The 25,781-nt window shown below is 38.9% G+C and overlaps 1 protein-coding gene and 1 pseudogene across 3 annotated transcripts in view; both read right to left on the reverse strand.

The window, feature by feature from the left end:
- LOC110057154 (plexin-A4-like) overlaps positions 1-25,781 on the reverse strand; it is a 160,904-nt gene that overhangs the window by 37,042 nt on the left and 98,081 nt on the right. For all 3 annotated transcript variants that reach the window (XM_089272848.1, XM_089272846.1, XM_089272847.1), the window contains 4 exons: positions 21,418-21,633; positions 11,730-11,813; positions 10,509-10,583; positions 1,114-1,357 (listed from right to left, as the gene is read on the reverse strand). In XM_089272848.1, coding sequence (XP_089128974.1) covers positions 1,114-1,357; positions 10,509-10,583; positions 11,730-11,813; positions 21,418-21,633 — 619 coding nt within the window. The remainder of the gene's footprint in view (positions 1-1,113; positions 1,358-10,508; positions 10,584-11,729; positions 11,814-21,417; positions 21,634-25,781) is intronic.
- On the reverse strand, positions 7,524-8,893 carry LOC149103171 (uncharacterized; annotated as a pseudogene).

The following is a 25,781-nucleotide window of genomic DNA, read 5'->3' on the forward strand; positions in this document are numbered from 1 at the left end:
CTGAGTAGTTTCGCATGTGCACAGGTTCGAAATGTACGAAATGGAAAGGGACTATTTTCAAAGTAACTGAAAGAAGCTGAAAACAAACTTCAAGCAGGAGAAATGAAAAGTTAACTTGATACAAAAATGGACTTGTAATCTGCATTCTTTGATCGAAATATCTTTGATTTTTCCACCCAGGGGAGGTTTCTATGCATGGCACTATCGTCTTTTGTTTTTGAGTGAGTGATTTTACATGCTGAGGGTTTGATAGTACAACGTGGCAAAAATTTTGTTTGAATTTTCCATGAAGATGTCATGTCAATACACTGATAACCCAGAAAGGGAGCTCAAATTAAAAAATGTACAGCTGCTGAGACAGTCAACGTGATGATTTTTCCGAGAACTGCATGGTGGATAACCGAAAGCCTTGTAAAAATAGAAATATGCACAGACAACAGGAGCAGAATTTATTTTGTAAAAAAATATGTCAAAATGTATTAATTATTAAAATGTATTAATTATTCTACGATTTTAAACAACAACCGTAAAAGTGAGGCAGTATGTTCACAGTGGAAAATGGTCAATCTAATGAGTTTACCACGCTTGTCAATGTATAATCTTGAGTAAAGTAACAGAATATTTTCTAACATGAAAGTACTAACGGCTTGAGCTTGACAATTTATTAACAGACACCGTAGTTGCGTAAGCATCACAAAGAACAAGTTGAGATTTCACTGTTTTGAACTGGACATTTGATTGGCTGGATTTGAAAATGTTGGAATCTATTGTTTCAGGTCTGCCGTCTGACTGGTTTTCATTGTCTGGGTGGCCCCGGTTTCAGTTAACGTCATGCAAAATCTGCCATCAAATGGAACCAATGGGTATGAGTTAGCCTGGATTGCAGCTGCTTGAATAAAAACAGGGAGCTAGTTAGAGTGGTGCACAAGAGTGAGAACACAAACACGGTGACGCAGATAATTATGTGATCACTTCATCACTGGCATTAAACTGCTCCAACACATGCTCTGATTACTAGAGTGGGTACACCCTTCCAGCTCATGCCTTATTTACTTGAGCGTCTGCAACACAGGCTGGGTATGTTGTGGGCTATGTTTCCATTTTAATATTCACCTTCTCTGCATTCACGAGCAACTTTGGACTCCAAGTTGTTCATCTGCACTTCAAGGGTCTTAATATCTTTCTTCTGCTTACGACGACTTCGGCGACACCAGCAAAGTATGACAACGCAAACGATTATAAACAAAGCTACACCACTGCCCACTCCTATCCACACTTCAATTGGAATAACCCTACTTTCCACCTCTTTAAAATACTCAAGTTTACCAAGAGTGAAATCTAAGTTCCCTACAACAACCTGTCAAATTAAAAATAATATTGTTAATGCTTATCCTTTTCATTGAACAATAGTTGTTCAATTATTACTATCATCCATCTAAATACACTGTACATGACAGACTTGGTTGGATTGCATTTTTGTCAACAAGATAGAAATGATTTACTAAGATCACCCAGAGTAAAAGAAAGATCATTTAAAGAAACATACAAGATTCAAGGCGTCTCAAGACAGTTTTTCAAGACCATATCCAACATTTCCAATCAGCTTTTTACTAGTCTTCCCTTGATTGCATTGAAGCTAAAATTACACCATTCATTTCAAATGAATAGATTGAAGTTTAGTAGAATGACTGTTTTTAGGGCAAATTATCAATATTCCATGGAAACAATGAAGAACAAATAAACAATGCTAAAATTTCAATTTTTTTCAAGAGTCATATTTCCTATAAAAATGCTAACACCAATCTTATCCTATGGTGTATGGCATCTGGAATATACAAGAATAAAAACTTCTGTATATTTGAATTTAAGTGAAGGGCAAAGACCTTTCAAACCTTACTTTTTGCAATAGACTGACAGACAAACTCTAAGTTGACAGTAAGCTATTCTTTGATCTTGAATGAAAACACACACATGAAACATTCACTGCTAAGATTATGTCTTATCAAGGTTTCTGTCCATTCATCTTCTGCAAGAGGAAAATCCCTAGCTGACTATTCAAATCAAACTGGGAGTGAAAGGCAGAGGTGGGGACCTGTGTGACTACTATGTGCCTGAGGTGTACATTACATTCTGCACTATCTAAGATTTCTCAATCATAAGTTATTTTCTTGCTGTCTCTTTCACTCAGTAAATCAGCTATTTTGTCTCATTAAGACCAGGGGACTGTAAATATCGAGGGTTGACTTTCAAACCTGAAATCACAGATTTCTTCATATTTTGCCGGGAGAAACCCTTTGGTGAACTCTTTTCGAAATAAGAATAAAACTTAAATGCCAGAGAGTTTTTGATTTTGAGAAATCCAACAAAAAGTAGAGTTGCAGTTTTCGTGCTGTGGCTACAATGAATTCAGGCAAAAACTTAGACATTCACATCACTGATCTCAGAGAAGGACAGCTCAGTCTATTAAAATGATCTTTTACAAGTATGTTTGGTATCACAATTACATCACAAAGGTGTAAAAATCTTGCCAAGAAGTGCATTTTCACTTTGGGTTAGAAGCTTAAATTTCTACAATGTAGTTTTTGCATTTTGATAAAAACCCCAAAATACGGCATTTTTTAAGGCCATTTTCGTACCTTGGTACATGGAAATTGCAAACGAAAAATACATTTTTGCAAAGCATTGTTATTGTTTTACAACACATAAAAAATTTGGCTCGGGCGATTGAAAAGCCGTTTAGTAAAACATGTGTAAGAAAAGGCTATTTAAGCGTAATTTACACTACAATTACGAGGGTCATGCAAGCACAATTTTTACCCATGTTTAGATGAAATTCAAGGCTCAAAAAAACACTCTGGTACATGACTTCACCCAACAAGACAACACTCCAGGGAAGATCAGTCATTTCAACTACACATCAGACAAAAAAAATGGGGTAAACAAAAGGGTGAATTCTGGGAATATTTTCAAAACAGGTGACTTGAGTAATACGGGCAACCCTTTGACCTTTCATGTCATACGGAAATCAACACAGGTCAGCTCTTAATTTGACTTTCATTCTTGGGAATACCATTTCTTTGCTTTGGTTTCCTCTGCTAACATATCCTCAAGTAGAAGAAGTTACGCTTTTGAGGCATCTGCCCACAATATAATCAGAACAGCTAGCTGGAGTATTTTTTGAAATTTGACCCACTTTGCATTTAGATGGTTATGATAAGCTGAAGTTGATCGCCGAATTACACATTAAAATTCGCTTTTAGAAAATGACAGTATTTTAACAAGGAAGCAACAATCAACTAATGTACATAATTCTTAGGAATTATTCCTTAACTTAGTGAGTTTTTCCTGACAGGAAACCATGGCAGTTTTAGCAAAACAAAGACTGAAAGCACCGAGCCACAACTGGCACCTGTTTTATGAAACTCGATTTGGTGTAGAAATTTTTGTAGAGCTCAACGACTCTACACTTTCGTCACCAGTCTCCTCCTACGTGTTGGAAAGATACATTTCCCCCTACTTAATAGCTTTTACCGTAGTTGTGTATTGTTACTATGGTTACCTGCCTATTTCATAACATTTGATTTCAATTTGTAACATATTCCTTGCATATATCTCATATACATGAGAGTCTGGTTCATTAACCAAATTTAAACGCCTTCTCTACCATAATTTTTAAACACGGAATTCATGGAAACCAGGATTTTTCTTAGGTGGCATATTAATGTTAGTTAATATAATGTTAGGAGTTTACCCTCTACGCTCTACGCTATATGTTCTACCATCTACATTCTACTCTCTATGTTCTACCAGCTACTCTCTTCAATCTATTCTCTACTCTCTACCATCTACCCTCAAAGTCCATCTATGCTCTGTGTTCTGCCAGCTACTCTCTTCGATCTACGCTCTACATGTTATTGTTATCTATGCACATGTTATTGCGTGTTGTTATATTTTGGGGGCCATACGATTAGTGCTAACAGTATGGCCCCCAAAATATTAAAAAAAGTTAAGAAATAAAAATTAAAAATTAAAAAAAGATTAAAAAATTTAAAACAAAGAAAAAAGACATTTTTTGTTTTGAAGGGTCCCAAAGAAATCCTATTAGAGTTTCTTAGTTGTCTCTATAGCAAGAATGATCGTATCAAACTTACGTACTATGTTATTGACAAAAGTAGTATTTCGTTTCTCGATTTATTTCTTTACAAAGATGCTAATTTTAGCACTCTGCGGTTTTCTACCTATCAAGAGCCACTAAACAGTCCGGAATATCCTGATATATTAGGACGGCCATGATGTCATGAAGCTATTGTTAGCAGGGAAAATGGCGGACCTTTCATGCGGTCAAAGAAAATATGTTGTTCCTAGTCTCGCATAGACTCTAGCCAACATTAAACGGGACTTTTTGCGACCAAACGTTCAGAAGGAGAATAAGCAGCCATTTTGGTAGTGATAGAATGTGAACTGTCTTCTAACCATTGAGTTTTTTGGTGATGGACAAAACACTGACCCCTAGTCCATGGACTACCCTAATGGACTACCCTAATGGACTACCTAAATGGACTACCCTAAAATGGACTACCCCTAAAAAATACTATCTCAGATGAGTGGTATGTTAAGAAGCTGCGATTATATACTTACACTGCACGGAGGATGCTTTTCTTCTTGTTGCGCATCGCCTTTAGCCACCATTTTGAATAACTATACTGAATAAAACAACCACTGAACAGAAAACGCGCAAATTTCCACATAATTATAGTCCAGGCCAGCCAAGAATACTACTGCTTCCACACCACTCTGAATTTTTGTAGCGTGAGGTGGTCGTTGGAATTTCTTGCTGTCCCATAGCTTTATCCTCATTCCCATTTCTATTTCATTTTGATACACTCAGGAAAAAACCAGAAGACTAGCTGCTTCTGTGCCGTAATTTTTGGCACAAAACAAGCAAAACAAATCATGAGTAACATCCTGAAGATCATTTCGTCTGTTTGAGAAAGACTGAGCTACTGAATCACATGGGAGCAAGATTGAGAATAGTTGATTTGATTTGAGTCTACGCTCTTTGTGTACAGCGGTTGTTTTATTCAGTATAGTCATTCAAAATGGCGGCCGAAGGCGATGCGGAACGAAAAGAAAAGAAAAGCATCCTCCGTGCAGTGTAAGTATATAATCGCAGCTTCTTAACATACCACTCATCGGAAATAGTATTTTTTAGGGGTAGTCCATTTTAGGGTAGTCCATTAGGGTAGTCCATGGACTAGGGGGTCAGTGTTTTGTCCATCACCTTTTCACACTCTGCTATTTTCATACTGATCTGCTGTTAATTTAGATATATTATTTGTTACTTTTATTTTGAATGCGTTCATGTATATGCCTAACTAGCTGGTGAGATGTTGCCACCCTTAACCCTTTAAGAGGCTGTCTCTGCAAAAACCACCCACTATATTTTGCATCAAAAATGGTTTGTCTGAAATACTGGCAACTGAAAGACTAAGCCAAGGTTAAAAAACAAAATTGGCTTGATTTAAAATTATTTTGCAGTTGTGTTAGAAGCCATTAGATATTTTGCTTCATCAGGGCCCATCCCAGCATCTCCAAAAGCATAAAAAAGTCTCGGGACACTTTGCACTTTTGCGAAGATATGGTCCTTCTGTCAACCTCCCCCTCCCCACCCACAAAACAATGGTGATCACGTTGATTCATCCAAATTAGACCCACTATCCCAACATTGATTGATTAATGACTTCCCACTTCAAAATAATGTGTCACCAGCTGGCATTAATTTTTGTTGAGTGTCCCAAGGACTTTTCGCAGAATTGTAGTTGCAAACTTCCTTCTACACAGTTAAAAAGTGCATTCTTTTATTAGCCAAAATAGGTTAAAAACCCTGTACAATTTCAGTATTTCAAAAGTTACGGCCATTTGTCCTGCATTCAAGACTACATGTATATCAAAATTGACCTATCTGAGCAGATTTTATTATAACTACAACTTACCTCAAAACTCAAGTTTTATTTCCAATTTCAGTTATTTCCTGAGCCTTCACATTGTTGAATTTAATTGCAGCAGTTCTAGTAGATAGGTAGGTTTTGCCTTCGAGACTTGAGCACTGCTTTTATTACACCCACTTTCAGTGTTATGTGCATAGGCGACATCCTTTGACGGGTCTGCTAAATCTGCGAGCCAGCGAGCCATGCGAACCACGGTGTGAGCCATGCGAGTCATGCGAGTCATGCGAGTCATGCGAGCCATTTATGCGAGTATGTTTTTTTCTTCAACTGGTCTGGGAGGTCGTCGACTTTTTGCCAAGAAACATAGATCTCGCGCCCGACTATCACTAAACTATCGCTATAAACCGCTCGCCCACCATCTTGAAAGCGGAGATGACCCTGGGGACAAGTATAAACAGTACAACCTCGCTCCTAGGGTACTCTCTCTTTCCGGGCCTGGGAAATTAATTTTAAATAAAAATTTAGCTACAAAAGTGCCTACAATTGAAATATTCCCAAAAGAAAATCCTAATCTCGCTTCGGTTACCAGAACTATTGCTGGTGCGGCAAATGTGAAAAATGCTCTAAACATCTGCACATCGTGCCAAGTCTTGCATCATAGTAATGGCTACCCTGAGTGTGATGAATTTTTCTCTTTGTTTCATATTTTTGTTGTTTGGAGAAAATTTTGTGTATTCAAATCGCCCAGGATCCGCAAAAAATAAAAACGATGCTTCAAAAATTTATTAAGGTTCAGGACTAAAGTAAAGAAATTTTCTGAGAGAAACGTACGGCTCCACCACCCCACCGCTACTTGAATGGGTAAGTGAATGGTATCCATTGGCACCTGTCATTCATTGATATCCACGTTGAAAATCATTCAAGAAAAAAGAGAACAGTACTTCAGGGCAACTCCTTGTATTGGCGTCAGGAATGGTGAGTGAATCGCGTAATTTTAACAGGTTCGCTCTTTAGTGAATCAGAGTTACCAAAACTTTGTCGGTTGGCTGACTGCTGCATGTGGTTGTCCCTTCCCTTAGAATTTAATATTGTGATCTTATTCATCTTGTTCCGTTGCTCTTGTTCTTGTTCTCATGTGAATGTGAATGTAACTATGGTTGGCCATTCGTTTCAAAATTACGACAGGGTATACGCGGGTTTTTCTGCCACGTATACTTGTTTACATACGTTACGTATGGGCTTTAAGCTCATATACGACCATTTAGATCGCGTATATATGCATTTTTAAAGGGCCACATATTTGCGTAAATTCAAGCGCGAGGATATGCGAAATAAATGCCCAAATATACACGTCCTACAAGGACCCATATATACGCGTGCTAAAATGCGCGTATATGCGGGTCTCGTAAATTACATTGTATATGTCAGCACGAAATGTGCCTTTTAAGAGAATGGCTGTTCGTGTATGATAGCAATGAAAATTACTTTAACTAGAAATCGTCAACATGACGGCAGTGGCAAAATGCCTTGTCTTGGTCTATCTGCTATTTAATGTTTCTTACTGCAGCTCTCCCGTGAATGAACTTCAAGAAACAGTTATGCATCTTTTGAATGACTGTTCAAGATTTTATCCTAACGCTAAGAAAACGACGAAGCCATGATAACAAGCGCCAAATGCAGCGTAGCCACAAGGAGCCTGGGCGGTTCTTGCTGGTTTTCGCGGTTTTGTCACTTTGTGCGCTCGCACTCAAATTGCTTAAAAAATTGCTAAACCGCCAAGCTACGCAGGCTAATCCTTTAGTTGACTCATTGGACAGAGGTACCAAGGCAAATGTTGAGAAGATACGGGCTCTAGAATCGCTGGTGAGACAAATGCAATGTTTACTACTTAGATGGGAAATGTTTGCATTAAGAGCAGTTTCATGCACCTCAGTGTATTCCCATTAGGGCTTTGCCAACTGTATCAGCTTCTAATGGAAGAGTGGGTCCTACAGCCTATGATATATCAATACCTCAAGGGGAGTTTTAGGAAACAGAATGTGATTTTAGTGTAAGTCCTTTTGGGTCTTCACCAGATAATTCATCTGGTTGGGTGTTATCATCAAATGTGTCCCTGACAGCTAGTATTTCCAGTATTACATATATCTTGTAAAATCACTGCGTTCACCCATATTGGTTGTGCGTACAGCATGGTTATTCAATGCCTCAACTGGGAGGTTTAACTGGTTGTTAATTCTGGAAAGAAATTTGTAATACAAACAGAACAGATCGATTATGCTGGTTGATTCCAGGATGCCATTTTCTTCCATCTGGTAGAACAGAGTGTAGTAGAACTGACCGACTTCAATAAAGACTTCTCTCCAGAGAAGCTCAATTCACTGGTTGTGTACAGACAACCCAGCAATTTTGCTTCCCCTATTAAATCCCCTGTGCCATAGCATAGCTCTTCCTACCTCTAAATTTTCATCCCCTTCGTCTGAACACACTCTAAGGGGCAATCCATAACTTTGCACAGCAGCTAAGAATAGAGCGAGCCCAGTTGCAGCAGTATTGTTTGTTGCACAACTTAAAGTCTAAAGCCCTGTCTAAATTACCATGTATTACGAGCCTCCAACTGATAAGGCAGTGTAGTCCATCAATGTGCCAGAGGGAATTAGGTCCCCTGACGCTGTCAACACGCCTTGTGATGGTACTGAACCACCTCAAATCAGACCCTGCTGGGTCAGTTCGAAAAAACCGTCCTTTCCCTTACACGCTGATGCTGAACATAGATATTTCTACTTCACAAATGACCCAGCATGATACTGATACCAGAATTGGAAAACCCGCATCAGTCTTATTTCTCGGGTTGTTCGAAAGCCGGTTAACGCTAACTCAGGATTAAAAGTTATCACAAATATAAATTTTTCTCTATAAAAATGTCTTCCACTGCTTACGATATATGTATTTTGCAATTACTCAAGTTCAAACTGAACTGCAAACATTTCCCACCTATGTAGTAAGTATTGAATTTTGTCTCACCAGCAATTCAAGAGGCAGAATTCTCTCAGCATTCGCTTGGACACCTCTGTTCTAAACGGTGAACAGAATCCACAGTAATTTCACGACGAACGATCAAGTTCTCTGCTATGTTACGATTAGCGTGAGGATAAAATCTTGAACAGTCATTCAAAAGACGCTGAACTGTTTCTAGAAGTTCAGTCACCGGGGGAGCTGCAGTAACAAACATTAGATAGCAGATAGACTACGACAAGGCATTTCATCACTGCCGCCATATTGACGACGTTTAGTTAAAGTAATTTTCATTGCTGTCATACACGAATGTCCGTTCTCTGACAAAGGCACATTTCGTGCTAGAATATACAACGTAATTTTCGAGACCCGCATATATGCGCATTTTAGCACGCATATATATGGGTCCTTGTAGGACGCGTATATTTGGGAATTTATTTCGCATATCTCCGCGCTTGAATTTACGCGAATATGTGGCCCTTTAAAAATGCGTATATACGCGATCTAAATGGTTGTATATATGAGCTTAAAGCCCATACGTAACGTATGTAAACAAGTATACGCGGCAGAAAAACCCGCGTATACCCTGTCATAATTTTGAAACGAATGGCCAACCATATGTAACAAATAAAAAATCTTAACATTTTTACTAGGGCTCGCATGACTTGCATGGCTCGCATGGCTCGCATGGCTCGCATGGCTCGCCCTTTGGCTCGCATGGCTCGCTGGCTCGCAGGTTTATAAAACTCTCCTTTGACCATCGTTTTACACGCCATCTTTCGACATGCTGTGTAAACAGCTGAAAGACCATTTAACTGGGAAACTGGCAATTTTTCTGGTTGTTAGCAGAAGAAATAATGAATAAATGATAATTAAGTAATAACCTCAAATGGCTGGAAAAGATTGAGGACTTTGCATGTTTCCTGATTTAAGGGATAATTCAAACAATTTCCGCTACAGTGTTGAATATTCGAAAGATACAAATATTCAAAACAGTTAATTTATCTGGCACAGAATGACTTCTCGATAATCCTAACCTTAGTTTGATGTCAAATAAATCCATCTTTCATGACTAAAAGTCGAGTTTGACCACAAAGAAATCCGTTGTGCATGTGTTTTTGACGTAGGCTATGTTACATTGCAGAGAGATGGCATGTCAAAAGATGGTCGAAAGATGTCACCTATGTAGGTAACACTGAAAGCAGGTGTTAGTTTCTTGGAAGAGAACAAAGCTTGACTCCATGACCACATTTCGGGCTAAAAATTAATACCTTGTCTTTTCAGAGCTGGGTTTCTTGTAGGCTCGATTACTAGCCACTGTTCGATGCAAAATTGAGACAGCCTCTGAGTCTGGGCTGCATTGGTTCACTCTAATTGCTAAGTGCATTAATCTATCTCTCTATCTGTCTGTCTGTCTGTCTGTCTGTCTGTCTATCTGCCTGTCTGTCTAATATTATTAACTGCAAAGCCCTTTCCAGTTTCCTTCTTTTTTTTTCAAAAAATGAAACACAGCCATACTGTTAATGTTGAATAACAAAAGCAACATACCTTAACAGGGTACTGACTATTAGATGCCTTTGGAGACTGGTTGTCCTCAATAGGTGCAACACACACCAGTTGGGTCTATCAAAAAGAAAACATTAAATTACTAGCATACCAGCAGGGATATCCTTAAACCATCCAACTTTGGAAGTTTGGAACTCTGACAGGTTTTCTGAGTTGACTTAAAATTAAGTCAAAATATCAGCTTCAAATCCAGAAATTTATTGGTCTCCATGCAGCTGCATCATAGATTCTGGGGGAAATTGGTAAATGTGTTTTAACAACAAGACTGGCGTGAATTTGAAAAATAAACTATTTTTCTGGGCACCCCAAATTGGCAACATATATATGACTAGACTCACAAAAAGAACTTGTTAATGAAAAGTGTATTTCCTTATAGCAAGTGGACCACACACTTTGATTTTACGACTCCTACAAAGTGTTTTGTCTTCTTGGCACAAAAAAAAAATCTTCACATCTTGATGTTAATTTTCATTAAAATCGTTTTCATAAATCCAGACCTATATTTCCCTGGAACAGGACTGAATGACCAGGAAAGGCCAAAACTGAGCATCTTGAGTTCCTGTCAATCTTTCTATTACAACAGGAATCCTGATGATTTCCAACATTCTGTGCAGAGATATGACTTGATTGATGAAAATGGTGTAAATGTAAAGTGTGTTTCCTTGCAGCAAGTGAACTACACACCCTTATTTTGCTATTTCCAAGGCCCAAAGATCACTCCACTAAATAAAATAGGTAGAAGAGTACAAAAAGGAAGGTGAGAGAGTCCAAGGAGAAAAGACTTAATATTCCTTTGAATTTTTATTATGTCTACTTAAGAGGAAAAAAAATTCAGAGGGGTTAAATTTTCATTAAAACCTTCTTCATAAATCAAAACAAAATATGCCTGTACATGATTGTACCCTGCTAAAGGATTCCATTGCTGACTTTCTTTGATAAGAGTCTCCTATAATTACCATGATGATTCAATTTAGCACTAGTGTGCTGCTTTACTTTTTGTCAGTCTATTCTGTGTCAACGTCTTGAATGTTATTTCTGCTATGGGGGCACTTCTTGGTAGGGGATACTTATTGGAATAGGGGAACTTATTACATGGGGGTGCACTTATTAGAAAGGGGGTGCTTATTGCAAGGAGGGCACTAAATCATTGTAGTGCTAGTGAAGAATTATTGTTGAAATTGTGCAACTTCACTTTCAACACACCGTGTCAACACTGGTTATCTTGCAAGGTAAGACTCCAACACTCACAAAAATGTGCCTTCTAAGTTTGTCTTGTAAGTTTCTTCCCTAATCAATGAAAAAAAAACCACACATTTTAAAAACAACCTAGTGAGAAGAAAATTATATCTAACAAGAAGCTTACAAGAAAGCTTAAAACCATGCAGTGAAAAAAAAAATTAAAGTGCAATATCTTGAAATCAACAGAAAACAGACCTCTGAAGCAGCACTAGCAAAACACAAAATAACTCCAATTAATGGCAAAATATCTTAGTGGAAAGATTAAGACTTGATACTCCAACTTGCACCAGCCGCCACTTTAATAAACTAGACCAGCACAGGTTTGTTTCAATTAGGGTAAATCATCTGAATTTCTATTGTGCATCCCTACTGCACACAATTTTCATGTCATTAGCACGTGCACATGAATGCATACACTTACTAAGCTCAACTGGGAAAAAAATGCTCATTTTCTCTTAAATGTGCACAGTGACCTTAATCTTTTATTGCATTCTTTTGGTGAAATAGAAAATCGTTCAGAAGGCAAACAAGATACAGCTGAAAGTGTACACAAAACCGTTACTTGAGGGTGAAAACTATGACCTTGAAAACAATGACTCAAGGAACATTTTATGGTGATATTATTTAAAATTGTGTGATTTTTCAATTGATTATATACTGCACTGTACATTGTTCCAAATGCTTGAGACTTTCCTTCTAGCTACCACAAAATGTATCATGAACTGATTAAATAACAGGCATGATAAGACTAGTACTAGTACAGGCCTAAACGTGGTAAGATTGGCCCACCAAATCTCTTTATCTGCCAGCTGATGTTTGCTATATTCAGTTCTTCTTCAGTTGACCTTCTCCAGTTTAACAGGCCTTCCCACTTCCCAATTTTTTTACCCTGCAGATAAAATTTCAAGGCCTGCTTGGTAGTATCAGTGGCTGTTTTTCACAGAGTGTGACCTATCCAAGCCTATTTTCATCTTGCTTTTTCAGTCGGTATGCACTCTTGTCCTGTCCTGCTCGTAAGTTAGTTACTTATCTTATCCTGCCAGGAATCCTGGGTGTCTCAAAAACTCAGACCCTCTGGATGTCTGAAAACTCAGACCCTCTGGTTTTCTCAAAAAATCAGATCCAAAAAGTAGTTTTTAAGGTCTGATTTTTTGAGACACCCATGAATCTTGAGGATCTTTCTAAGACATTTGTTGACAATGCTTCGTAGCTTATCGGATATGGCTTGAGTCACTTTCCAGGTCTCAGATTCATACAGGAATGTAGCTTTTTACCTTAGAAGTGAAGATGCGAACTTGGTTTTTGTGGCGATATTATATTTCCCCGGAGGGTTACTTACCTGATGGGGAGATGTGGTTCTCCGAAGCCCTCGTAGACTGATATGAGCAATACTGGTGCATATGTCGCGGGGCCGTGGCCTGGATACCACATTATAGAAGAAAAGTTGTGCATGCCCTGTGCCTCTGAGTTGTGGTGTGTGAGGCCATGTCGATTGCAGTACAAGGGTGGGGAGGAAAAGACATATTCCAATGGCCTGGGGACCAGTATTGCTCGTATCAGTCTACCAGGGGTTCGGAGAACCACATCTCCCCGTCAGGTAAGTAACCCTCTGGGGAAATATAATTTCTCCTTCACCCCCTCTGACTGATAGTCACAATACTGGTGCAGTTTACCAAAGCAATACTGCCAAGCGAATAAGACAAGGCAAAGTAACACAACCATAACAATTTAATAATACTACATGAAGCTAGATGAGATCTTAAGGTCCTAAAACAATACAATGCCTCCTGCAAATGGGATAAGGCAAAGTAAAGGTAAAGGTAAAGGTAAACTTTATTTAGCCAGGGCGGCCCATTCAGCAATGAGGCTGATATCCAGAGGGGCCCTGGACTAAAAATATAATAATTAAAAATACAAGATAAAATTCCAAAAAATACAAGGTATAAATTTAAAAATACAGGTAATAATTAAAAGTATAGAGTATAAACGAGCATGCAATAACACAACACAACCATAGTGAATAATAAATACTCGAATGACGCTAGATAGAAACTTAATGTCCTGCAACGATACAAAGCCTCCTGTAAACTGTATAACAAGGAGGTATTCCGTGATTTGATAAATCTAGCCATTAAGCACAGCCCTTGTGAAGGCACCAGCAGATGACTCTCTGTGATAGAACTGTTCAAAGGTCTGCACAGAAGCCCAGTCCGCTGCTTCCAAGATAAGATCAGCAGACAGAGCAGCAGAGATAGATGCTCCCCTAGTTGAGTGTCCAGTGTAATTCAACTCAATTCCAGCCATACGCAAGGTTCTTGACAGCCACCAAGAGACTGACTGACTTGAAATTGCCTTGTGCGGAGAGACAAATGACACTAATAGTTGGGTGGATTTGCGCAATCCTTTTGTCCTCTCCACATGAGCGGTAAGACTACGAACAACACAAATCTTGGGATTCTCTGGGAATTGCAAGAAAAGAAACTTCCAAGCAGGGTGATCACATCTGGAGTTCTTCACATGAGTGGGGAGTGAAAATTCCCATGATCCCTCTTTTCTGAGAGAGTACGTCAAGTCCAACACTGACAGTTCATGAGCTCTTGCTGCTGAAGTCAGTGCTAATAATAAAACAGTTTTACAACAAAGCTGCTTTAGTGTCAATTCTTCTAAGGGTTCAAGGGACTCTAGGAATGACAAAGCAGTCTTCACATTCCATGTAGAGCAGTATCTAGGTTTGGGGGGTTTAATCTTAAACAACCCTTTCATAAAACGAGCCACAGTGGGGAAACTTCCTAACTGAGTAGAGCCAACTGGGTCATGAGCCTGAGAAATAGCTGACCTATAGAGAGTTATAGTCCTGTATTCCAAATTGCCTTGTGTAACTAGGGATGCAAGAAATGCAAGAAACTCTGTTACAGAAGCTGAAATTGGGACAGGAACCCCATTGAGAACACCAGTGTATCCGTTCCCCATGAGGCCTACAAGATGTCAACAACTTCCTTTGAAAGGCCTGTTGCTTGGTAACGGTCCCTGATAGCGGCCAAACTGTTAGATGAAGGGACTTTAACAGGGGATGGTATGCTGTTGGCTGACATGGGAGAAACAATAGAGATTGGCGCTGGGGTAGCAGCAGTGGGTGATCCACCAGCATCTGAATTAGGTCTGGAAACCATGGCTGTCCGGTCCAGTTCAGGGCGATTAGGAGGACTGCAGTTGCTTGATCCTCTTTGATCTTCCTCAGTACCTGAGGTAGAAGGACTATGGGAGGATGGATTAGACAAGTCCATTTGCTCTAGTCCAGGAGGAATGCATCCACAGCCAGAGCCCCTGGATCTGGGTACCTTGAGACATACTTGGGATACAAAGAGGTCCACTTGTGTGTAGAATCTCTGACAAATGGACTGGAAGATCTTCCTGTCCAATGTCCATTCCGTTCTGGTCTCGATTTGCCTGGAGGCTCTGTCTGCTACCACATTTGCTGAGCTGTCAGTGATACTCCTGCCCACAACTCTAAGGCTTGTGCAGTCAGAGAAGGGGAGTGCATGCCCCCTCTCTTGTTGATGTACGCCACCGCTGTGGTGTTGGCTATTCTCAAGTGAATATGTTTGAGCGGCAGATGTTGAGGTTCTTGGGATTGCAGAAGTGCTTTCAGAGCCAGTGTTGCTGCTTGTAGCTCCAAGACATTGATGTGCCGCTTCGCCTCTTCCACACTCCAATGGCCCCTGGTGGAAATTCCCTGGTAGGCTGCACCCCAGCCCTTTTTTGAGGCATTGCTCCAAATTGTGAGATCGATAGGTGGAAGCTGAATTGGACAGCCATTCAGACAGCAGCTGTTCTCTGAGACCCATCAGGTAGGGGCCAAACCACCCCCTTAATGTTTCATGAAGGCTATATTTCCTTGGTTTATATATTTCTGAACCAAGTTTGGCAGATGAGCTTTCTTTGTTCTCCAGTTTATTTTAATTTGGAAGTTGTGACAAAATGTCAGATTATGACATCATAATTGATGACATCATCAAAACGTGCTATAATTTTTTGTAAAATCTGATGTAAAGATTATGTCATTGGAAAGGCCTTGACTTGAGGAGTAAAATGCCGGAAACTGTTTTTTGCTATGATGATTATTTTCGAGATACGGCAAATTAAATATTTTTTTGCTGTCCCCCCCTGGAATTCGCTTAACCACACTGTCCTTCTTAAGTCAGTCTCTGGTTTATTTTTTTCAGTTTTTTTCTAGGAAGGCTAATAATCTAGAAAAATAGAAAGCTTGATGTTGCCAAAAATCGTATCGTTTTAGAAATTTGACTTTTGCCTTTGTTAAGATGATATTAAAAGTAAAAAAACTGGTGACATCACAGGTTATGACGTAATAAAACTAATTTTAAGGCAATAACACTAGAGGGATAGTTTTTAATTCTGATTTTCTTCTTTATTTTTGCTTTAGTCATCTGGCACATCACATGTGCAACATAGCTGCATTTGCTGGAACAAAATTACGGCTCCAATTTGGGGATTTTTCTCAAGGGGGGGACCCCATATTTTGCAGAGTTATTTTTCATGATTAAAAATGCCATATTTCATTTAATTTTTGTTATATGGACAAAATTCTTTTCAGGTTTCAACTTCCCTTGATGTGCTCTTTCGAACACATTGTAAAAAATATGCGTATTAAAAACTTCAAAAGTGGCCAAAAACATGACGTCATCACAGTGACGTCACAACTTTGACATTTACTGACATTTTTCACGTAAATATAATTGGCAATAGGTCTCCTGCTCATCTGCCAAGTTTGGTGTAGAAAGAGTCAATACTTTTTAAGTAATGCGAAATAACGTGAAATACCCAAGAACTGACAAAACATTTGGGGGGTGGTTTGGCCCCTACGTCATCACTCTCGGTCTTTGTGTGCCTGGGAGGTTAAGGGGACTATCACTTTCCTCTTATGACCATGATGTGACACTGCTTGCAGGTGTAGGCGTTCGAGACCTCTGTAATGAAGTCGTGCAACCAAGATCCCTGTTTGTGCTGCATGGCTCATTTGTCCTACTAACATGGACAGCAAGCCTGCAAATAACAGTCGGTCATCGGTCAATTGTCCGGTAAATTTGAGGTTTTGACAGGTAAAAGCTTAGTCTGGTCGGACACTCTGACCGGGCATTTCTGCTGAACGAAAAATAATTTAATTGGAAATTTGTGGCCGAATATGGAACAAGTTATTTTATTATACTGCCACACAATACTACGCAAAAAGGCTTTGTTATCAGTTTTGTTTTTATTCCATTTCTGAGAAATAATTTTATCACGTCGAATGCGTTGTCTCAAATGTCACATCGAATTGTAAACACGCCACATCAGCACCACTATTCAGGCTACGTGTTAATTTACGCATTTTGTGGTGGTGTCTTGAAAGATTGTGAAGCCCCACTTAGTCTGAATTACGTTCGTCTGAAAAACTACTTGAATCTGAGGTCTCATATGTTGTTACTCGATATTTGTTATCTACAAGTGTTGTGGTTTTTAGTCGTAATTTGACTCGACTAAGGCCCAGTTCAGACGCCCAACCTTTCATGAGCTGAACTTATTTCGAATTTGGACCGACCCAAATTATCAAAAGTACACCTGTTGATTCAGACGTCAAACTTAATTCGCCGAACTTTATTTAGTTTAAACCAAATCACATCAAAATGTCAGCGATTTTCAGACAAAGCGAAAACTGCTTGTAAAATATGTTATAATAATTTATGCATTAGGTTCGGCTCACAAAAAGTTCGACGTCAGAATCAAAGCCGTTCCAAAGCCAAAATTCCTGGCTGAGCTAGGCGGGAAGAACGGCTGAGCCGTTCCAAATTCAAATAGCCATTCTTAATTGATTCAAATGCCAAACTTTTCATGTACTTAATTCAATGTATTTGGTTCAGCTCATGGAAAGTTCGGCGTCTGAACTGGGCCTAAAATATTAAATATTATGCAAATTGGAAATATGGCCCAAATTCTCATGTTTCGTTTATCTGAATGCAATCGCTTTCAAAAACTCTAAAACCTCTAAAACGAAACCAAATGTATTACCAGTCCATATGATCAAAAATCAGTTTTATAGCTCTATGAAGTTTTTTCTTACATCTGTGGTTCAATATATTTTGAATTAGTTTCCGTGCCACAGACATGTTTTTGTGAAAAACGTGAATGTACAAATTAGTCACGCTTTGTAGTCACGACCACTTCCAATTTGAATTTCATTTAACTACGCAAATTTATTTATTCGATTGACCCCAAAAATTGTCGAGGGAAACTTGCTTTCAGAAAACGTCGAAGAATTCATTTCAGCCAATTTTCAAGTCTCTGAATGTTATTGTGAGTGAGTTTTGGTCTTTTTTTGCACTGACAAGCTGTACATGTGGGAAACTTGATCAAGTGAGTGAAGGCAAACTAGGAATACAAACGTTTGTAAATTTGTCAGTTTTCAAGGGGTAAAATAATACCTGACTTACTGTAGAGGTCCCCTTTCTGGTGCTAGTATTGATTTTACACTCAGTTGACTTTACTTTTAAGCCATTTGAATTTGCAACCAACATTTTGGCGAAGGGTCTGAAATACCGAAATGTCTCAAATGTCTCTTATTTTAAGTTTCTAGCGGCAAAAAAGAATTTGTCCGATCAGACTGGCTATTTGTCAGGTCAAAACTTGTCCTTGGCCTGACAAATGACCTGCTTATAGACAAAAATTATTTGCAGGCTTGGGACAGGGTTCTCACTGAGCCACTCCCTAGAGCAAGGAGGTGATGGCAGGTGTTAGAATGGTGGTAAGTTTTGGTTGAGGAAGGGACAGTGTCATTGTTGTGGAGTCTAGGACAGCTCCGAGAAAGATTAGACGTTGGCAGGGAATGGGAGAGCACTTCTCCCTTTTCACCAGAAAGCCCAGCTTTTCCAGCAGGTCTACCACTTGAACAAAGATTTTCTGCAGCACCTTGCTCTGTTGGTGGAGTAATAACATGTTGTCTATGTAGATCACAACCTGGATACCCATGGACCGCAACACTACCAGCACTGACTTCAATGTCTTTGGGAATGCCCTAGGAGCTGAGGACAGGCCAAAGGGAAGGCATTGAAACTCGTATGTTCTGTCCTGATAGATGAACCGCAGATACTTTCTGTGGGAGGGATGAATTGGGAGTGCGTAATATGCATCCTTCAGGTCTAATTTCATCATGAAGTCTCCCTGCTGTATTAGAGATTTCACTACTTGCAGTCCCTCCATCTTGAAGGACTCCTTCGCCAAGAACCAATTTAGTGCACAAAGGTTGATGACGGGTCGATAATCGCCATTTCCTTTTTGTACTAAGAACAGGGTTGAAGTGAACTGGTCGTCCTGCAGCATGACTTCCCAGATGACTCCCTTTGCTAACAAGTCCTCAATAGCCATTTCCATAGGGTGAGCATCCAAGTTGCATTTCACTCTGGTTACTCTCATGCCCCATTGCCTAGGGCGCCTGCAAAAGGGGATCTGGTACCCCTGAATTGTTTGTAAAGCCCAAGTGTTATTTGTTTCCAATTCTGAACAAAAAACTGTAAACGAGTTGCTGATCAGTTGGTGGAGGGTGTGAGCATTTCGAGACATGGGAACAGATAGTCAGCTTGAGCTGGTCTTGGGGTCAGATTGCTGGGAGGTGGATCCTGCTGTTCTGGCCCTTTTGGGAGGCTGTGGGTTAAACCTGGAGCCATATCCCCATTTCCGTTTCCCTCCAACTCGACTGTTGTCAGTGGTGCAGTAGTTTCCATGAAAGGGCTGGGCCCCTCCTGTGTAGTCCTTTAAAGAAGTGTTTTGAGGCTGGTGTGCTGATAAGCGTGCTATTAGTTGAGCTATGGTTATGTTCACTCTTGATCTTCGCATGGAACTTATCCAGGATAAGGTGCTTATCTGCTGGGATATCTTCCCGCAGAGTATGTTTACAAACTTCAGTGAGGAACTCAGAGAAGCGCTTTTGCCTCCAAGCATTAAGCCTAAAGTTGGCGTTTCCAAGGAGGACTAGAGCATCTTTCAGTAGGTCCTTAATGGCATCAGGGTCAGGACCGTCATCCTCATCCTCTCCCCCGGAATTATAAAGGGCTGTCAAGGTTGCTAGCAAGGGGCGAGCCACAACCAAGAAAGCAGATTGACGCTCAGCCAAGCCATCATCAAAGGTGAAGAGTTCCTTTGTTTTAGTGTAACCATGCCTCTTTTTTAATTCCTCTTTCATCCCAGCTGTCAATTCTCATACGAAGGAAAATAAACTTCAGGACATTCTTCTAAATTAATGAGATAATTACTCAAACCATATGAAAATAATGCCATGTTGATTGATAAAGTGAAGGCTCATTTTACTTTAATAAAAGAGCTTGTATCAATTACAAAGCGGGCTAAAATGTTGCCTTCGGTGGGAAATATCCTTTGCAAAGTCTTAATTCCACAACTCCTGCACCCAGGTTAGTAAGAAAATAATTTTCGCTTCTTTTTCTTATTTTTGATTTTAAAAACCCCAAAACAACAAGAGGGCAAAAGCACCAAGGAAGTAATGCTTAGAGAATGTAAAATGTCTTCCTCATCCATTGCAAGCAACTTCTGCTCCTGCTGTGGTGCTTTCTTTGCATTTGCAAACGAACACGAACTTTTGCATTTCTTTGACGACATATTTAAGCTCAAATCAACAATCTAGAAACGGAGAATGCCCAGGACAGCTCATTGACTACCCAACACAATCTTTTGACAATTGTACCACATGGCAATCTGTCACCCAATTTCTTAATGTAGTTCTTGTGACAACCCATTGACAACTATGATTTAAGGGAAATTAAAGCAAAGAACAGTTTTTGGTTTATAACTTTGCTTAGAATCAATCTTTTTTCATAGAAATTTCTTCAAGTGAAAGATCAAACTAAGATTTATGAGAAACAGTGAAAAACAATTTTTTTGAAAAATGGTCAATTTTGGGGTATACTGATACCTTAAGTATTTTTATGAGGTTTGACATGACCTTTCTCGAGAATGCTTGAGAATTTTACTGCCGGTTCACTTAGAGAATTGAAGTAAAGTGAGATGTTTCAAATAGTATTCAAAATGTTACCATGCCATGAATAGTTTTTTAGTAAATCATTTTGCACGTATTGCTCAAACTTTGAATGGAATCCATCTTAACAGCAGAGCTCCATAACTATAGGAAAAGAACCACATGTATGCATAGAAAAAGAAAACCATACAACTCTTTTTTCACGGTCAACATGGCTAGCAGTGTGGATTGCAGGTGTGTACGCCCTACCACTAAAAACAAAAAAAAAAAGGGGACTATGCACAAAATGGTGGTCATACTCCAGCTAATACATTGACTGAGGCATGCAGCCATGGTTTACAACGTATGTATTTGATATTGGGCATCCCTGTTATGGTCAATTGACACCTGTCAAAACAAGGTATCTACTGACCACTATCACATGACCATATCACACGCTCAGGTTTAGAACTCATTGAGACACATGATTTTTTCAGTTTACCACTCATCAAAAACTGGTTTTCACTTGGATCACAGGCTCAAGCCAGGTTAATTTATTGTGATAGGAGCTCCGCTTTTAGGCTTGGCTAAATCTATACATGTATATTAGTTATTACAACAACAACCCAAACATACCTCCAGGATAAGGTTCTTTGTCTTAAGAACGTAAACACCATCTTCAAAACGCTCAAAATATGGATCAGGAGTCATTATTAGTTTGGTGTAGTTTGACATTAACTTGATACCACCATCCATCAAGAATTGAGCCTCCACCTGTGAGACATTTCCAAGAAGGCCCTGTACTACTGGACTTCGACATGTCATCAATGAGCTGTTGACTGACTTGCATTCCTATGAAGCAAAAAAAAGTAGTTGATGCCAGTCAATAACTTAGTCTTTGCCACAGTATTCAAAGGCTCTTAGCTTATGAAGAGACTTTTTTATTTCATTACTTTCCTAAAAATGTTAACTCTTTGCTGTACTGCAGATGATATTTTTTGTTGTTTGATAGATTGCATGGTCAGTAGCTTATGCCAAAGCAATTAGACAGCTCACTTTTGGCTCTATCAACTTTGATAGCCAGCAAGGGAATTTGCCTCTTGCCAACTATCAGCTGATAGACACCTCACACTCATCATGCATGACATATCCCCTTTGGGAAGGTGTTACTAATGCTCCTCCCTATACATCAATGCTCTGGGGAGCTAGCCAAAATCAAATTTGACTACAATTTGTATGGTTGATATGGTTGACATGGAAGACAACAAGTGCTCTGAATATTGTTTTTACTCTTTTAACACTGGAAAACTGCTGCAGAGAAATGCTTCATTTAAACATGGACTAAATTTTGTAACAAGAGGCAAAAGCTCTAAAATTCATGTGTTAGCTCTTCCAAATTGATGTAGTTTACACCTAATTAATATCGTTTGGTCAGAGGTCTACAAAATCTTAGCATTACGATGTTAACGAAATTAAGTTGCATGTACTATCCAACAACCAACTAAAATATCACTATCAACCTTAGAGTTAGTAAAATCCTCTTATGGTGTACAAGCTTTTCAAGCCCATGTGGAAGTCTGAGAAAAAATGTTTTCCTTATACTGGTATCATATGATGTGACATGATCTGTTCCACAATGTTCCTGCACACGAAACCATCAAAATACTTATTGAGAACGGCTTCTATGGAAACTGCTTCAATGAAACCTACAATCTAAACACCACCAAAGATCAACAAATGGAACTGCTTGAACTTGCAACTACAAACCAACTTTTTCAACTTAACGGTATGCTTTACAAACAAGTTGAGGGCATGGCAAGGGGTTCTCCCCTTGGACCATTATTGGCCAACACATTCATGTGCTCTATAGAAGCAAAATTGGCTCCCCTCATTCTATAAGCAATACATGGACAATACCCTGACTATTATGCCTGACTTAGAAGAAACCAACACTTTCCTCAACAAACTGAGCTCTTGCCACGAAAACTTGAAGTTTGCCATGGACGTAGCTGAGCAGAATACCATTGCTATTGTTGGCATGAACATCACTAAAAGATGCAACAGGCTCAAAACATCAGTCTGTAGAAAGGTTACGAACACTTGCCTACTTCTTCATCACCACAGCCATGTTGACTTAATTAGTTGAAATTTTGTTTGTAAATCAAATCGTGATTATATGTATCATATATATTATAACATATATTATTATATTTCACTCATAGAAATGATCAAAGCGAAAATTACAAACCGTGCACATGAATTTGAAACCAAAGCAAGTTTGCTTCTTTCTGTACTGGCCTGCTGAAAATGCTCAATTTTGTATAAATTCCATCGGCCATCTTGGTCGATCAGGCAGCATTTGAACTTTCCTAGATATCACCAAAATGTGAATTTGTTGGAACCTTTAAAGCATATTTCTGAAAATAGTTCACCATGCAAAAGAGCCTTTTTTACGCAAATTCATAAAAGAAAATTCAAATTTTTGTTCCTGTCGTCAAGTTCTCCATATTTACTGGCAGTGGCTCCTAACAAGTTTCTGTACAAGATCGAGAATATTGATGCACCCAAGGCTATAAATGAGGACGGCACTAATATCATGGCCCTGCAGCTACAATTTAAAGATCAACAGTTGGCTAATTGAGTGAAACGGCAAATGCAAAGTCTGAGCACCAACGTTGGAGTCCGAAGTAAACCTGTTTTTCAGAGCAAGAAGATTGATCAAGTCCATGCCCCACAGGAGAAGAAGCCCCCTATTGTTAACAACCAGTGCCTGATCTATAAATTTGAAAGCAATCTGTGCGATGCAGATTATGTTGGGTATACAGCCAGACATTTACACCAATGCATTCATGAACACAGATATTCAGCAATCGGGAGGCATCTGGAGAAACATGGTCTGCCTAAGTCTGCTTTAGAGGATAACCAATTCTCTGTCTTGAAAAAGCGAAGATCGAAATTTGTTTGCTTAATTTTTGAGATGTTCCTCATCAAGGAGTTGAAACCTGTGTTTAACACTCAAAAAGAAACTATTTGTGCCAAACGTTTTATGTGACTGTGCATGCTAATATCTGGTTCCACCATCACCACATTTCTTTTATATAGTTCATGTCTCAGGAATTCTTTTAAATTTATATTTGTACACAATCTTGTTCATCTTTGACTTGATAATGATGTTAAGTAAATGTTAAAATGTCAAAATTTTTTTACCTTTTTAAACTTTCAAACAGGTGGTTTTAAGGTTGACAAACATTTTTTGGCAATTATTTATAGATAAATTACATAGCACACCTATTCTACTATGTATCCTTTTGCACCACACAAATTGCATGAGTTCAGTGTCCTGCACTTTTCAAGCAAACCTGAGCTCCACTCTCAATCCCACATGTGCAAAAATTTGCAATTTTGCTTCCTTGGGTGAACCTAAGATGGCAGAAAGAAGCCTTGACAGTTTTGCAACGTTCGCAAGAGGTTCGACTTGAAAGCACTTGGCTGCTGTTATTATTCAAGTAGTGTGTTTCACAGAGATCAGATTCTGCAAATGAACTTACTGATTGCAAAGCTGTCTTATCACTGGTAGGAAGAGAAAGGAGGAAGGGAAAGCATCTTGATTACAAATCCGGTGTAACACAATTACAATAAGAAGGTCTCAAGTTTAATTTCGATGTATATTACAGCATGATCCTGTCAAAGCCATATTTATCTTCAAATTTTAAAACTTACAGGTATGCAAAGTTTAAATGGTATGTTACTCTATGAAATCATCCGTAGAAAAACAAATATGATTTAAGAGTGCCTGCCTGTAAAAATCAGACAAATTCTTAATTTCGTGGCAAGGGTCGAAAATTCAATTTCACTCATATTCCTATGGTAGATAGGCTAGGGCATGACAAAAACTACTGGATAGTTTTTTCGGCAAAATATCCGTTTATTTCAAAGAAATATGCAAATTACCAAATTCCGTTAAAATCGTCATTTGACGGACAATTTTATTAAACAAGTTTGAGAGCCTCGCAAGCAAAACCACATCATTCTTCCTTCTTTAAAACACTGAAATATTTTTGTGCAATGTTTAAATATGTACCGGGTTGATTTTAGGGAATGTTGCATTGTCTTTTTGGGTGCAAAATAATTAAATTTCGAAGACCTGTATTTCATCCACTTAAAAGTACTTCGTAAAAATAATTGATTTTCACCATGCGTGAAACCTTCAAATGGATTAAGCTTCTGGTGGTTAAATTGCAGAAGGATGGTCTACAGATTCCTGTAAAAATTTCTTTGGGCAAATGATTGTGAGCGACGCGAGAGCTTTTCAAAGTACATTAAAAAATGCAGATATTTGACCATCCGTCGTCAAATTTCAACTTACGGGCTAGACATATATTTTAGCACGTGCCACATGTCTTGAGCTATATTAAGTTGAAATAGACACAGAGCTGATAATTTCAAAATGTTCTAACCTTATTTCCTGTAAAAGCAGGTCTAAAAGCCGATTTGACGTGTTTCTGTCACCATTCGTCGCACATAAAGCAGAAGTTTGCTTTTGTTTACACAACATCTGATGTACATTGCCAACTGTCAACTTATTTAATGGTCAAATACCATGAATCTATGACTCTCTTTTGACACATATGATCACCACTGCATCTAAGTCAAAAAGGGTTAGGTGATTTTTACATCGTTGCTTGCTTTGCACTACACCAAAATATTACGTTTGATTGTCGTTTGATCTATTGCTGCTTGAATCCTTGCTTGCAGCGGTTCCTTGTTTGTGCGTCACACAATACTGTCATCCCATTTTAGTTGGTAGGGGTAGGACAATTTCTATCCTAATATGGAAGGCTCCGTAAGGCTTAGAACCACAGAGAGCACACAATCTTGTTGAGTAGGAAGAGATTAAATTAAGCAATGAAAAGAATGAATAGTTAATTATTGCCCGTCTTGTCATCTTTTAACAGACCACCGCTACCTACATGCCCTGCGTAATACTGTAACACTAAACT

The sequence above is a fragment of the Orbicella faveolata genome, unplaced genomic scaffold, assembly GCF_042242905.1.
Source record: "Orbicella faveolata isolate gen_17 unplaced genomic scaffold, um_ofav_v1 contig_35, whole genome shotgun sequence".
NCBI classification, from domain to species: Eukaryota; Metazoa; Cnidaria; class Anthozoa; order Scleractinia; family Merulinidae; genus Orbicella; species Orbicella faveolata.